The sequence below is a fragment of the Mustela nivalis genome (genome assembly GCF_964662115.1).
Source record: "Mustela nivalis genome assembly, chromosome: 7".
Classification (NCBI taxonomy): domain Eukaryota; kingdom Metazoa; phylum Chordata; class Mammalia; order Carnivora; family Mustelidae; genus Mustela; species Mustela nivalis.
Window position 1 is genome coordinate 35,387,307 of NC_139026.1, and position 17,452 is coordinate 35,404,758.

Below are 17,452 nucleotides of genomic sequence, written 5' to 3' on the forward strand. Positions count from 1 at the left end.
GTCACTCTCAGGGCACCTGGGTGGCTCAGGCAGTTCAACAGCTAAACATTTGACTCTTGATTTCAGCTCAGGTCATGATTTCAGGCTCATGAGACTGAGCCTCGTTCAAGGCTCTGCATGAGACTGTCTCTCTCCTCCCTTTGCCCCTTCCTCCGGCTCTCACGCACGCATTTTCTCTCTCTCAAATAAGTAATCCTTAAAAAAATACATAAAACCAATCTCTCTTCCCTTCCCTTCTATTAGTTTTGTTGCTTTGTGTTTTTGTGCTCTTGGCAGCTTGACTTAATAACAGCTCTGGTTTATTGAGACAAACCCAATGTGATAAATGTGCAGTAGTTACTGGCCAAGAAAACAGGTGGGCCAGATGAACAGGGAAAGGATGCCCAGGAGAGCAATCCAGACTGCTCACTTTGAGGGTGGGAGGGCCCAGATCTGTCCCTATGTGAACATGAGACCAAAAATTTGCCCTGAAATGGACAGGTGGCAAGGAAGGTGTCTACGGCAAAGGAGATTAGAGGAACTGCAGGCCAGGGCTCTGTGCTCAAGCAGAAAGGAGGTCAGGAAGGCTAGGGATGCTTTACTGTGTTTATTTCTCCCCTGACTCTTTCCAAAAGGGTTATGAGATGCCAGGAAAACCACTGAGGGGTTAGAAGACTGTCAGATGGAGAGCAGGAAGTAGAGGGAGGCAAGGAGGACAAGAGGCGGGGCTGGGGAGGAAGTAAAGAGAAGACATTAGGGAAAGAAGCAGTGGGGGAGGGGCAGAGAGGGAGAAGCAGCATACCCCACTAGAGGCGTAAGTAATACATAGATTTAATAGCGATCAAGTGCACCATAGAAAGGAAAACAAGTCCATGCTAGGCTTCAAACAATCTAAAGAGTTTCACCATCTAAACGAAGGGCAAGACATAATCCAATGAGGTTGGGACCTACTCAAAGATACAGAGATGGGTAGTGTCATTTCTTAGACAAGAGCAATGCAAGGAAAAAGACACGACAGACGTGAGGGGTCCAACACAGGGAAAGTCAGTAAGGAAGGGAGTATGCCTCTGAGACGAACTTGGGGTGGTAATGAGAATGTGGGGAGGTGACCCCAAGGGCCAGATGCTCACATCCTCTTCCTCGGAAGACCTCCGCGTCTTCTCCTTGCCCTCCCACACCATCTCAACGGGCTCTTCTGACGTATTCATTTATAGACATGTCACTAAGGCACAGAAGAGTTAATGACAGGGGAGCAAACTTCAGAACAATTGCTTTCAATTAAGAGGAAGGCAGAACATAAACAAGAATCTCAAAGTGCACTCAATTGCTAAATCAAATAGCTAAGACGGGAAAAACCGTCTCTCTCTCTTTTTTTCCCCTCTCTGCCTTCCTTGCTTCCCCACTGCCCCCCGCCCCGCTCTGTTCCCAATTACTTGTTCCTTATAATATCCATCCTTCTTGCAAACAGTTACTCCTTTTCTGTCCAGATGTTGATGGATACAGATTCCTCTTTTTCTTAGAATCTAGATTTTTGCCTCCTCTTCCCCTAATTTCTGCCTCTTTTTCATATACCTTATTCAAAAATTTCTCTATACGATTTGTTCATTCTCCAAGATATTATTATGGGTTCTATTATATTTAAAAATAGGTGGCCATTGTTACAAGTTATTGAGGATATATGACACGCTAGTTCTTTTATAAAATTGTAAATGAATCCTCACAACCTGAGGCATTTGTAATCATCTCCAGATTAAGAATTTGAGGAACAGAGAGGCTAGCAAAAGGTACAGCATGCTCAAGGAGTAATCAACAGAGAGGCGAGGAGAGCCTCATTCCAAAATCCCCTGTACCCTCTACTCCCTAATCTAATGCTTAACTTAGTTCTTATCATCCTGCTTTTGTGGCTTCTGGTGTCCTGAACAAAGATAGATTCAGAAGAATGCATATACGTAAATTGTTGCTACAGTCTGAATGTTTGTGCCTCCTCCCCCTCCCCCAATCCTAGTTCAAGTTTTGAAATCAGGAGTCCTCCTGAATGGGATTAGTGTCCTGACAAAAGGACCCCAGAAAGCTACCTTGTCCCTGCCAACCATGTGAGGGCACAGTGAGACCATCAACGGGGAAGTAGGCCTCACCAGACACTGAATCTGCCCACAGTATGATCTGGGACTTGGAGCCTCCAGAACCGTAAAAAATAAACTTCTCTTGTTCCTAAACCACTCATATAAGCTATGTTGTTACAGCAGCCCAAATGAACTAAGACTGGACTGAACTGCATCACGTAGTTACAGTTTAAAACAAAGTGGATTCTAGTCCCATGCAAAAACTGGGAGCAGAGATGAGAAAAGGAAAGAGTAAAAACTAAAGGTCAGCAAATTCTTCTCTAGTCACTCTTTCATAGTAAAAATACTGATGGGCCATCTTCGTGTGGGGCACTGCAGCCCGCGTGGGACTCTCCAAAGCAAGGCCACTGTGTTTATTTTCATGATTCTTTGATTTTGAGCCACAGTCTGTTCACTTTGCAAACAGGGATAGCCTGCCTGTGTTATCAGAAAGAATAAATGAGAAAATGACAGCACGCTACGTGGGGTGAGGTCTGACGCCCTGTCTCCTCATTCTTCCTTTCACTCCTCCTTACATGGGCTCCTTCTCTCCCTCTCCCCCCTTCATGTTCTCTTGAAGACCTCAGGCTGCCCTTCCTTCCTGAGGCCTCTAAGTACATGATTATGAGAGCTCCATGACTTTCTCCACCACCAGTCTGCCAAAACCTCAGCCGTCGGAGGCTCTGCCACCATTGGGACCCACCAGGCTTACATTTGATAAGAGCATCCTTTAAAAACACAAGGCCTGGGTGGCTCAGTAGGTTAAAGCCTCTGCCTTCCGGTCCTGTCTCCCTGCCTTTTTGTGATCTCTGTCTGTCAAATAAATAAATAAAATCTTAAAAAAAATAATAATAATAAATAAAATCTTTTTTTTTTAAGATTTTATTTATTTATTTGACAGAGAGAAATTACAAGTACACTGAGAGGCAGGCAGAGAGAGAGAGAGAGAGAAGGAAGCAGGCTCCCTGCTGAGCAGAGAGCCCGATGCGGGACTCGATCCCAGGACCCTGAGATCATGACCTGAGCCGAAGGCAGCGGCTTAACCCACTGAGCCACCCAGGCGCCCCGATAATAAATAAAATCTTAAAACACACACACACACACACACACACACACACACACACACACACACACAAGGCAAACCAGAAACATATCACAGGCTGAAGAGTCAAAGGAGGGTTCAAATCCTTCCTTTGCCAACTTGCTGGGCCTTCAATATTGTCACATACACTCTTGATACCTTAAACCCCACATCTGTAAAACCAGGACAGTATTATTTCTGCACAGTGTTGGATTACCGCAACAACAAAAGATACATAAAAACACCCAGCACTGGTGCAGAGACATAATTGTTGAGCACTGAGTTTCAAAATAATAGCGCTAGCATTAATGAGGACAGATGTGCCCAGCATGACATCAAACGCTTTTCTTCATGTAAATTCTCAAAACGCTGGCGTCAGGTCATACCATATTACTCCAATTGATTTAATCAACCTTATATTGTGAAACATCTTATAATCTTTGTATATTTTATTTTTTTTTAAAGATTTTATTTATTTATTTATATGATGGATCAAGATCACAAGAAGGCAGGGAGGCAGGCCAGGGAGTGGGGGGGTGGGGGAAAAATGCTCCCCACTGAGCAGAAAGCCTGATGTGGGCCTTGATCCCAGGACCCTGGGATCATGACTTGAGCCGAAGGCAGAGGCTTAACCCACTGAGCCATCCAGGCGCCCCACGTCGAATATTTTAGAATGACAGAATCAATAGTATTTTTTTGTTAGATTTATGATAAAATATGGTGGGTACTATGGTCCGAATGTTAGTGTCCTCCCCAAATCCATATGCTCAACTCCTAACACCTAAATTGATGGTAATAAATAAAAGGTGGGGGAGTGGTTTTCAACTTTCAGTGTATCTGATACATATTTTATGTATCAATAAACCTACCAACAGAGCATGTAAGCATCTCTTTATCTCCTGTATTGATTAAGAGACAGTGCAGTGTAACATTCAGGAATACCTTGGTTCAAATGTTGCCCCTACTATTTTTTTTCTTTGTTTTTTAAAGATTTTTTATTTATTTATTTGGCAGAAAGAGAGATCACAAGTAGGCAGAGAGGCAGGCAGAGAGAGAGGGGGGATAGCAGGCCCCCCGCTGAGCAGAGAGCCCAATGCAGTGCTGCCCCTACTATTGACTGGCTCTGAGATCTTGGGGACTTTACCTTACAGCTTGATGACTTCACTTTCCTCATCTGCAAAATGAAGACAGTCTGGTAACCTCCCCACTTGGCTTTTGTGGGGATTAGATGAAAATTCCATGAGAATTTCTCAGGACAAAAAGGTCCTAAGTAAATGCTTTGTTACTGTTACATTTGATGAATTCATCATGAAAATGTGGTATTTAACAGAGAATTCAGGCAAGATGCCTTTTGCTTTTTATTCCTTTCTCATTTAATTTTTATACCTTAAATTTTACATGTTGAGTTCAGTTAAATAATTTTTGGATAATTACTTGTTTACTATAATTTTCTATAAACTATCTGAATGATAGTTTAAGTCACTAATTTTTTAAGATTTTATTTATTTTTATTTGACAGAGAGAGAGAGAGATCACAAGGAGGCAGAGAGGCAGGCGAAGCAGGCTCCCCACTGAGCAGAGAGCCTGATGAGGGGCTCAATCCCAGGACCCTAGGACCATGACCTCAGCCGAAGGCAGAGGCTTTAACCCACTGAGCCAACTAGGTGCCCCTAAGTCACTTATTTTTTACATTTTATCAAGTATATATTCCTTCATAATGTACATGTTAAAGAAAATATAAAATAGAAAGTAAGCCTTTCCCCCCACCCCCACACACAAAAAAAGGCTGCCAGAGTCCAAAAACCTAGAACAACTATTAACATAGCTTGTTTGGTTTTCTTTTCTTTCTTTCTTCTTCTTCTTCTTCTTTCTTGAGAGAGTCTGTGTGTAGAGTTGGAAGGGGCAGAGGGAGAGAGAATCCCAAGCTGACTCCACAACCAGCACAGAGCCTGACACCGGGCTTGATCTCATGACCCTGAGATCATGACCTGAATCAAAATCAAGAGTTGGATGCTTAACTGAATCACCCAGATGCCCCTTGTGTTGCTTTCTTCATGCTATAGTTATTTTGTAAAATTTAATCATTCTTCATGTACAGTAACATAGGTAGCTGACTGTTATTGTATGTTCTTTATAAATGTAACTTAGGATTTTAAATATTTCATCAAATAGAAATAACACTAATGTATTTAATCATTTTTCTTTTTCAAGTATTTAGATGCTTTTCCATTTTTGCCTCTAACAAATAGCAATATTGTGCTCCAATTACAGGCTTTTGTTGATAATCTTAAACATAGAAGAAAAATATTTATTTAACATATGTTTTAATGAGAATTATTGAGAATAAATGCTAGAGTAACTTAAGGGAATATGTTGTTATTTGAATGTGAATCTCTTTATTTCTAATGAAATGCTGTATTTACTTATCTTTTAAAATCTGTTATATTTCCTCTTTGGGGAATTACTCATTCATGTCCCTTGGTCTTTATGTTCTGTTTTCCTTGCAGGTTTACAGCTTCTCATGTCTTAAGTAGACGGATGTTTTATCTTGTGATTTTATGGAAATTATTTCCTATCATTTAACTCTTTGTCCTTTAACTGTATTTCTTTTGGAAATACATTAATCCTTTAATTTTTCCTCTATTCTTTGCTTATAAGCTTAAAGACTCCCTTTCCTGGTCTTCCTTTTCTATTCACGATGAAGTTTTAATTTTAAAAAGTGTTCAAACATATTGCACATAAAATACACACAGGTGTGAAGATTAAAAAGATTAAATAATATTAACCTATTAGACACATTGTAATAGCAAATTTAAAAATAAAAAAATCACAGGTAAGAAATGAAATAGTTTAGAATGATATTTAGAAATATCATGTTCTAATTATGTATCTGTGAGCTGTCTGTGCTGTCCTTGGAGCAATAAAGGGACACAAATACTGATATTTTAATAAAATATTTTGGTCTTAAGCATTAAACATAATTGCATCTCAATGAAATTTTGGAAAAGCTAACCAAAATCTATTTTCAAAAATGTATTTTAAATCAAGGCAATACCATTACTTAGTTCATTATTTAATTTTTAAAAATTACTCTTGGAGTTTATGAAGTGATTAAAATATAGAATGCTACAACACAATCAACCCCAGTTCATTGCCATCATTGCCATTCATTAAAGCTGTTCAGAACAGCTTTAATTACAATAATAAAAAATAACTACAGACCTCTTACCAATTCGACCTATCACATATTTTGAATTCCCCCTTTCAGTGTTCACTGAAAAAATATCAAATATGACATTTTAACAATTTCCTCCCGGACCTACTTTATTTTTTTTTTTAAAGCATTATTTTGTTATTTATTTGAGAGAGACAGAAAATGAGACAATGAGTGGGAGGGGCAGAGGGAGAGGAAGAAAGAATCTCAGGCTGACTCTGTGCTGAGTGTGGAGCCTGATGGAGGGCTTGATCTCACAGCCTTGAGATCAGGACCTGAGGCGAAACCAAGAGTCGATGGTTTAACCGACTGTGCCACCCAGGCACCCCAGGGCCTACATTTTAAAATGAAGTTTAAGAGCATCCTGAAGCCAAAGAGACTATAATATCTATAATTGAAAGTCCTGTGCTTAGAAGTTGAAAGAGCTGGACTTTTCAAGTTCTTTTCCCACTATGAACGTTGAAAATTTCTGACCTAGAGAATCACATGGAAATTCTGAACTTCCATTATTTCAGTCAAATGGAGTTGAGATCTATTCCTACCTCACAGGAATTACATAATGATTGAAAAAGATCGGGATAAATGTAGTAACACATTTTCAGGTTTCTAAAATTGAGAAGTAGAGCCAAATAATAATCTAGATAATCATAATTTTAAAAATTCTACACTTCTTTGTAGGTTCAAGAAAAAAGACAAAATGACTGTTCCTTTACATTAGAAATGATTTCATGGTTGCCCAGATCAGTCCTCTTCTATTACCAATGCTTCAATTCCCTCTATCATCCTTATAAACCCACAGTTGAAAAATCTTCAATGGGCATTCATTTCATAAGCTGATGGCTCTCATAAATTCTAATGTTCCTCCCATGGAGCCGGAACTATCTTCTCAGAGTTTCCAGCTATGGTCCTAATTCTGCCCTTGAACTATCTTCCAGACATATGCTGTGTCTTCTGCATCAAGCACTCTCCCTGCTTTATTGCTCTTCAATGTATCCTCTCGTATCTACAATTCTTTCTGGTGATCTCCTATTTATTCAAATACAGTTTATGTGTAAGTTCATCAGGCATAGTTCTCCTGCTCCCCAACCCCCCAAATCAAGGCCCCTTTATATTCCTTCATAAAACAACTGTAATTATAATTAAATGATCATTTTTACAATGTGGGCCTCCCTTACCAGTTTGGCATCTCTATTGGAGCCTGTCTTGTTCCCTGTTGTCTCTCTACATCTAGCTTGATAAATACTGAGTTGGATGAAGAGGTTCAGGACTCATCACTATATAGCTGAACCCCTAGAATGAACAACTTCACCCAAGATTATAACTGTAATTAAGAAAATAAGGCTAAGGGCTTAACTCTTAAAAACATACAGTTAGAGGTTGATAGAAAAAGAAACCATCCAAGGTCTACACAAAAGTGTACTTCTCAAGAACATTTATCACAGTCTGCTTCCTTTTCCCTTTTTTGTTTTTGTCCTTAATAGCTAATGAATTCCCATCCACCCAGATTTATACACAGTAGTTGTCTTATAACAAATGCACATTAACTTAAGCTGTTTTAATCTACATAAAATTTACTACTATACACATAAAGAAAAAATTGTAATAGAATTATTCTGTTTGATAAAATGGTTTTCCTACTAATTCTTCAAAAAGAAAAATAAAAGAGAGTGACTTCTTGTCTTCACTTTTATTCTTTTGGCAGAAGCTTTCCACTGGAGCCACTGGGAAAACCAGGGAGAATCCCTTGAAGTACAGGCCCCCATGGCACTTCAAGGCACCAAATTCTCATCTTTGAAATTTATAAACCAAATTCCATAAAAATTTCATATGATTTGTTCCATATGGGCATGGGATGCACTGTAAACTTGATGACACATGAATGTAACATTCTACTATTACTGATACCATGGTGTGAAACCTGTTTTCTACATATTCTTTAACATTTTTGATGCAAGATCACGTAGAAATTGAGTATATATTAACAACAACATGAAATCTTAGTATAGAAAAACATTTTGAAAGCTCACATCAACTCTTTCACATTTTACAGATAAGGAATCTTAATCCCAGAGATTACAGGTACCAGAAAGCCCTACATTTAACAAACTTATTGAACCAGTTTTATAAACCTATCCAGCTTTCTTTGTTGCATGCCATCCTGAAGAAAAAAAGACAATCTTGTACTCAACCCTTCCTCAAAAACACAAAACTGGTAGATTAAAAATACAAGTAACTGAGAGTAATTTTTAAAAAATACTTTAATTATTTATTTGTCAGAGAGAGCGAGAGAGCATAAGCACAGTATGAGGGACAGAGGGGGAAGAAGGGAGCAAGATGTGGGACTCGATCCCAAGACTGAGCTGAAGGCAGATGCTTAACTGACGACTGAGCCACGCAGGCATCCCAACTATGAGTACTTTTAAATACTGCCTTCTAATGATCATTGCAGTCAATATAAATTATATAATTAATTCTCTTTGTCTAGTCCCAAATGGATGGCATTTTCAAACTCATGTGTATAATTAACAAGCAAATCAAAAGCACATCAACATACAGGAGAGAGAATTTCCAATAGAACAAAACTCTCCCACGCTGACATTTTCATGGGCATTTGCAAAAGTATTGGGAAAAAAAAAGATAACAAAACAACGTGTATATCTTATTTAAATAAATAAAATTTTTAAGCTGAGGAAGTATTATTATTCATTCAATTGTGGGTATAAATATCCTAAAAATATCCATAACCAGTAAGTTGATGGAGAACTGATAGGAATCATACTATGTATCTCCTTGGACAAGAAATGCTAATGGAACAACCTTTTGGTCTATTTTGGAAACCACATTCAAGTCTAAAATGGAGACCATCTCTAACTGAGCTCAACCAACATTTATTGCACATTACCGTGTATAGGACAATATGCTAGATATTGATGTGCAAAAATGGAAATCATGGTCTCTCCATTCTCAATTGTCTTAGATATTTTTTTTTCTTAGATATTTCTAAAGAAGGTAAGTGTATTCTTTCAACAAAATATTTACATTTCCACAACTGTTCCCAAGTCTAATCTATCTTCTCTTGACTAAAACACAGCAAGAGTTCCCCTAGACCTTTCCCTAATCCTGTCTTCTCCACACAGTCCCCTCCTTTGCCCTAGGAAGAAAATGCAAACTCCTTAGCTTGATTGATAAAACCCCACAGGCTCTGCTCTGCTTTCTCTCCAGTCTCATCTCCTCCCACTTTCCAATTTGGTTCAATATGATCCAGTCATATTGGCTTTCCTTCTCTGCTGTGAACACCAGCTTGTTCTTGCCTTTGGCCTTTGAACTTTGTTTCTTCTATCTGAAATGCTCTTACCTGGCTCTTCAAATAGCCAGTTCACACGTAGAGATTTCAAACATCACCTTTTCACAGATGTTCTCCTTGACTCCTTGCTGCCAAGAAGCACCCTACTTCTCCCACATCACCTTCTTAAAATGACATCACACTATTTATTTCATACATAGCACTACTCACTTTCTGAAAATAGAATGGTACCTCACACCATCAGACACGTTGTATACACATTAAAGTGGATAAAAGTCCTTCCCTAAACTTTTTAAGCTGAATTATAATTATATGCATTTGACATTCTAAAACTGCATAGAAGGACCTACTAATTGAAAATACCTACTTATCTACCTGCATATCTGCTTGGGTATCTCCCCATGTTGTGAGAGAAATGGAACATACTTTAGAGAAGAAAAGTCAATGGCAGTTATCAAGAGACTCAAAGGTTAGTTACTTTTAACTAACTTGGGCAAGCCAATTTCATTTCTCTAGGCTTTGGTCTTTAGGCTTTATTTGTACAAGAGAGGAATTATATCAGAGCATTTTAAGGAATCTTCCGGTTCTAAAATTTAGTTATTTGAAGTAGATTTATCCCAAATTAAATGTACATTTTTTTAGAACATAAGCACAGTCAGACAGGAATATCAAGCACTCAATTATGGGCTTCCTATCCATTTGTAGGTTATTTTGTCTTAACTACCACTTCTTGATGCTTTATCCTGAGTCTTTTTCATTTCCTATTCCAGAATGGGAAAAAGTATTGAAACTATTTCATAAAATTATAGGACATTATGTACTCATTCCTCCCATTAAAAATACACATATTTTTAATAGTGTATATCGCTAGAAACTTTAAAATAATCCAGGAGTGCTGAGTCCGTTTTTACACATACAGTTACAGAATGCGCATTATCACTATTTTCAAGTAACCTTTACAATAAAGGATTTGTTACACTTTCTGTCAAAACTAAATCCAAAAATTTCTCACTAATACCGAAACTGGAAAAAAAAAATCAGGAGGATGATGTCATAGAAAATAATAATAAAACAGAAGTGGGTAAAGACAGATAATTCATAATAATGAGGAGGCAAACTCTTAAAACGAACACAACAGCTTTTTTTCTCTTTGCAATTCCAATGAACCAGTAAGGAAATATAAAGGAATCAACTATGAAAAACCTAAAGCATATAATAAAATTATGGAAACAAGATTAGGAGATTATTAACTGGAACTAGTTTGAGGTAAAGGAAGCATAGAAGGCAAGATCGGGGAAAAAAATTCTACTTCAAAAGATGCAATAAGAAGCACTCAGGGAAAATAATCATGGACCTACTTTAATGCACAGTAGGGGTGCCCAAAATAGTATGCATGAGAAAATCTAATTTAAAATAGTTCATATGAGAAATCCTGTAAAAATAAAATAAATTCTGCAGCAAACTTAAATTAGTTGACTGCCAACCCAACATGCAATAACACTGCATCGTGAAACAAAATCTGGACTAGTTATGTAACAGCCCATGTGAAATTACAGGCTGCGTTATGCTGGAAAGATAAAGCATCATGACCCGAGATTTATAAACATATCCAAAATGTAAATAAACAAATGGACTTGTGGTTGGTAAAGTGCATCTTCCATTTTACTTTTTCCATTTTCCATACTGACAGCCTCTCACTGAATTTTGTTTTACCAACTGTAAAATGTTAGAAAGAATAACTTTAAGAAGGGTATTAGCTTTATTCCTTCAAGATTTAACCACCGTCTATCTTTCAGTTCACTACTCGATAATAACACATCAAAGCCAAGAGCGGTCAAAAAATCATCCCCCCACCCCGAGAATCAGGAAAATTAAATGCTTTTTGATTCCTTGAAAGTCATGCCAACTACAAATCTGGTAGAAATAAGTACTCTTACCCAACACCAAACCAGCTATATACTTCACCTCACTTACCACATGACTCACTACTAATGACAGAGTGGAGTGTGACAGACTTGTTATGTAAGTTCAACTCTGGGCTGATTAAGGCCAATGCTAACCTGAATGAGAAAGACATCTTTTACACTATTTATGGTTTATCCTTGACCCCAGTCTCAAGTATCTAGAGGATTGGGTACATATTTTATTTTCCAGCAAGCTAGAACTTGTCGTCAAAATGTAAACCTCCAAAACTTCAAAATGATAGATCAGTGAATAATACATTATCATTTACAAGTATAAGAGAGCTAATATTCTGGGTCCATACCAGGCATCAGGCAAAGAGCAGGATGCTTTTCTGATGAGCCCTTATTTACAGTTCACACTGGACTTGAAAGAGACAATTGTGAAAATGCCTCTCCCCACTGAAGTCCTATGAAAATTACTAATGGAAAATGTAATGCATAGCCCTCGAGAACATGACTGCTTTGAATGAGAAGCTAAGACTACAGCATGGGGCGAAACCTGGAGCAACGAAGCCCATGCCGTCTCAAAATGCTCTTTGCTGGCAAATCCTAAATCTTATACCAACATGAACAGTAAATGTGGGGGATGTGGAAAAAACTATCAACCACTCACCATAATGCATGTAACAGTTTCCTTTCGTGGGATCCAGCTCAATAGCCTTCAAGAAGAATTTTTCAGCCTCACTCTTACGACCCTTAAAAAACAGAGAAAATGGATGATTCAGCAGTAGATCGTGAAGGACCATTTACCTCCTGGGCCCAAATGAAGTAAGTAGACTCATGCCTACTTAGCAATCATCACACACGCAAAAAAGTGTTTTGTTTTGTTTTGTTTTTTAAATTTTTAATCTAAACAAGGATGATCAAGGAGAGTATGCTGAGAGAAATGACTGAAGTCAGAACCCTGGGAAACACCAAAATTAGAAGAAAAGACAGTGAGAGTGAGTTCATCAAAGAGATCAGAGAAGAGGCCAGGAAGGCAAGAGAAAAAAGTTAAAAAAAAAAAAAAAAGGATTTCACAAAAACCAAAAGGATGAGATAGTTTGAAAGAATGGTGGGAAACATCATTTTCATTTTCTATTTTATTATCTCCCTTCTGTTGGTTTCCTCTTCACTTCTTCTTCCTGGTAAAGAATTTGGAGCATTTTGGCTTTTGAGATGATTTTGTCCTAATGGCTCGCTTTACATATGAAGAAGTAGGTCACAGTTTGTTGAATCTCACACAACTACTGCTTATCTTTCATGACTAAAATACTCCTAAACCAGGATTTAATCTAAAGCTAGTGCTTCTTCCTAGCTATGGTTTTAATTTTAAGTAAGAAAGAAAGTAAGAAAAGAAAATAAGCAACAAGCAGTGGGAAAGACTTGTAGGCAATAGACTGACTTTTCATAAAATAATATGATTCCTGGTAGATCCTAAAACTGTATGCTCTTTACCGTGTTATAGCTTCTGAACTGAAATGGCCTACAGAGTAACACAAAGGGGTGGCTTGAGATAGAAGAGCCCCAAGGAGAACTTTCCCGGCGCAACCCTGTCTTGCCCTGTAAGGCTGGAATGAAGAGTTCTGCTGTCTGCGTGGCAGCAAGGCACTGGGTGGTGGACATCTCCAGAAGTCATGGTCTAGAGTGAAGAAAGCTCATCTGATCTCCTTGCTCCTTCTAACTTATACACCATCTACCACAGCAACTTCAGGCAATGTTTTTCTTTCTTCAGGTACTTTTTTAAACCACTGCTACATAGATAAATCTTATAAAAGTATAGGTGTGTAATTGACCTACATTCCACCATTCAACTTTGACTCACTTCTCTGTCCACCCCTCCCTTTTTGTTCATTCACTCATTTAAAAAATCACTGTCCCTACATCCTCTATTCACCATTACTCTCCACAGTAGGGCCCAGCCTACATATAGTTTCTACCGTCTACAGCAGACGGCAGACAACTGACATCTTCATTTCTTCTGCTATTTCACTAATTCTACTCCAGTCAAGTAACTTCTCTTTAACTCACAAGTCTTGCAAAATACCCAATAATTAAAATTTTAATTCCCTGCCATATTTCTCATAACATTTTAACATCCAAGGAAAGAAAGGAAAGTACAGGCAAAGGCTCCCTACACATGTCATACTTTCATGAAGTTAGTAAGACTTAGCAAGAATCTTACAAAGTTACGATTCCATAAAATAATTAAATAACTGCACTGAATCAGGCCGAGTAATGTGTAAGTTTGGATCATAGGTTCTAGGCTGGTAGAACAGCTTCCCCATTGGTGTAGCCATGTGACCCTCAGAAAATTATATCATCTCGTAGCTGTAGTGTTCTCTATTACATAATTGAAGATAGGTAGAGCACAGAGAATTTCTGGGGCAGTGAAACTATTCTGTAGAATATAGAAATAATGGACACATGTCATTATATATTTGTCAAAACTCATAGACAACACTAATGCAGGTTGATAATGATAGCAAAACTGTGTAGGGTCATAGGAAGGTAAGGGAGTATTTGGAATTTGCGGAATTGGAAATTGCAGCTCAATTTCTTAAAACAACATTTTATTTATTTATTTGTGGGGGTGGGGAAGATGAGAATGGGGGGTTAAGGCAGAGGGAGAGGGAGAGAGATAATTCCAAGCAGACTCTACAGCGACTACAGAGCATGATCCTATGACCCCAAGATCACAACCTGAGCTGAAATCAAGAGACTGATGCCCAACTGACTGAGCCACCCAGGTGCTCCTCAATTCTTTTTTATAAACCTTAAACTGCTCTAAAAATAAAGTGTATTAACTCTAAAAAGAAGATATCAAATCTACTTCATAAGATCAGTAGATCACCTGAGACAAACTGAAAAAGTAGTTATTACGGTAACCTAGGTATAAGTTTGTAATACATGTTAACTATTACATATACACACATACAGTATGCAATAGAACACAGAATTCTAAATGTCAAAGAGTATTTTTTGTTATCTACACAGTCTCAGTAAGTTGTGCTCAGCCTTTAAATCACCATTAGAAAATGATGTACAAAGAACTCACAGAAGATAATTAAAGATACAAAATGAAAACTATTCTTGTAAAGTCTGTACAAATGTTATGTGCAAAGATACAGAGGGTTGTGAAGCTTCTTCCACTTAAGTTTTTAAGTTTTTCAGGATAGAGAAGAAACTGGCTCATTTATCAATGTCACAGTAAACGGGGTTATAAAATGCTTGTGTGTAGTCCACTGGCAAAACAATAGTATGTAGCGCTAAAAACATGCACCAGATCTCAAAGGACAGTGGACTCTGGTTGCTCAGTGGACCAAATTATTAAAGGCAATGAGTCCCAACGTCTCTTAGATGTAAAATAAACACATCAAAGGCCAGAACAATCTTTCTTGGGGTAGAGGGGAGTATAAAACCATCATGCAAAAACCTATCTTTCTGCTTGGATCACTATTTATTTAGTCAAGTGCCAAATAATGAGGAGGAAAATCAAATCCTCACAAGAATATAAGAAATCAAGTCAACCACATGCATAAACCCACCACACACATATATTACTGTGTCTTAGCAAGAAAGATGGCACCTGGGAGGTTAACACTATGCTTAATCCAATTTATTCTTTCAACTGTAACTGTTTTAGAAAGATGGTAGTTAAGGAAGTAGAGAAGAAAAAGTAATTTCTCAGCAGGTTTTTCTTGGTGCTTTTAGATTTTGTCAGCATTTTCTACAAGCAAGGACCATGGAGTACTTACTGGTTGTACAAACTCCCTGCATCTAGCACATTACTCATTTCGTATACTGGCTGATGTCTGAGCATGTGGGGTGGTTCAGAAAACCAAGTAAAAGGCACTGTGGTCAGCTGTGACAAATAAGGGAAATGTGAGTTGGGAGGCTCAGTTACTACCACCATCTCTGTGACTTGTTTATGTGCCTGTTCCTTTGTTTTTGTTGGTTAAAAATTATTTACTGAAGGCCTACTCTTTGCCCTGTACAGCTCTAAGTAACGGGGATGGAACTGTGAACAGCACAGCATGCTTGGCCTCGGGTCCTTCGTTGCAAGAAGCACATAACGAACACATAACCCAATAAGCAGGGGAATTAGTTACAGAGCACTGTGGGCAAACAATTTCTCCAATTCTCACTGAAAGAACTGGCCCAGAGACAACAAGCCTGTGTTTGAGTCTTGTTGAATCTACTTATTTAACAGTGAGAGTGACTTGGAGTATCTTTAGGAACACATCTGAGTCTCTTTTTCCTCATTTGGGAACGTAAACATAATTAATACCAATTTGGAGGATTGCTTAAAAAAAAAATCACAAGTTGTAGGGAAATAACTAGCTTCGGATTTATCATACAAAACTCGGACATTCTTTGATATTTTTTCCTTCTGTCTTTTCAAAAGAATCCTTCCTTCCAACTTCAATGCCACTATGTGGTTTTTACTTACCAAAATTTAAAAATCCTTTTCCAAATTTCATGTCATATAGAAAGTAAAAAATTTTTTAAAGATTTTATTTATTTATTTGTCAGAGAGAGAGAGCACAAGCAGGGGGAGCAGCAGACAGAGGAAGAAGCAGGCTCCCTCCTGAGCAGGGAGCCCAATGTGGGACTGGATCCCAGGACTCTGGGATCATGACCTGACCTGAAGGCAGACACATAATGGACTGAGCCACCCAGGTGTTCCTAGAAACTAAGTTTCACAATTTTTCTATAAAATGCTTCTCATTCCTGACACTTTCCCCTGCCTTAAGTCAAATCTCTTCTCATTTTGCCTCTAGAAGGACACAGATTTCAGACGTCCTGACCTAATAAACTTCATTTCGTCATATTAATTAATTTCTTAAGTGAAACTGTTTTTAGCTTATGCTCTTGCTCAGAAATATTTTAATAGCTCCTAGTTTCCATACGTTCTGTTTAATAATCAATTTAATTTTCAAAATCTTCCACAATCTAGCTCAAATCTTCCTGGAAAAATTCCCCTACCTTATCAGGCCAATTTCCTCATCTGCCTTATCCATAGCTCCTATGTCTTCCCTTAGTTATTTCTTCCAGTCTGTAATGTTGCTCATTTTTTCACTTGTTATGCATTTTTTGCCTCAAGCCTTAACTAAACACTCAGTTTTCTATAAGGCTTTCTGTGATGGCTGCAACTGCTAATAATTTCCTTTTTCTCTTAATTGTGATGATGTGATTACTTTTAAGAGTCCATACTAACATGCTAATTATATGACTTGAACTCTAAGATACTAGACCAAGTCCCTTTATATATAAAGTGCTTGGAGAGCAGATATTTAATTTGTACAAAATTGTAATTCTAGGTAAGTATTTACAGTTTGTACATGACTATTCACTGTACCTACACACAAGTCAGTTAAAACAGCAAAAACCCAGTATCCCAGAAAAAGGAGCAGTTGACAATGCAGGTGATTCAGAAGTCAAGGACATAAAACAGCTAGAGAAATTCTTGGCATAGTGCTAGACTAGACACTGTGCAGAGCATAGCGTCAGTCCTGAAAATTAACCAATTGGACTGTGAGCAGCACAGTGCGATCTGGGAGCAGTGGCTGTGGGATCAGAAGAGTGAGCAGGATGAGAAGAGAGAACCGACATTTCCCTGGACAAGGACAGAATCGATACCCAGGGATTAGAGCTTTGCGAGTATCAATATCCCTACATTATATTTACATTATATATTACTTGTAACACTATACTGAGTATTATAAACATAGACACAAGATAGCATTATTTAAATTTATGGAAAAATCATTAGGTCTTGTCAGGTCATCCCTCTCTTGACTGGCAGCAAGCAAACCTACACATGGT

The 17,452-nt window shown here is 38.0% G+C and overlaps 1 protein-coding gene across 2 annotated transcripts in view; it reads right to left on the minus strand.

Moving 5' to 3' along the window:
• Positions 1-17,452, minus strand: part of TMTC2 (transmembrane O-mannosyltransferase targeting cadherins 2) — a 437,070-nt gene that overhangs the window by 84,848 nt on the left and 334,770 nt on the right. For both annotated transcript variants that reach the window (XM_082742213.1, XM_082742214.1), the window contains one exon: positions 12,258-12,339. In XM_082742213.1, the coding sequence (XP_082598339.1) occupies positions 12,258-12,339 (82 nt within the window). The remainder of the gene's footprint in view (positions 1-12,257; positions 12,340-17,452) is intronic.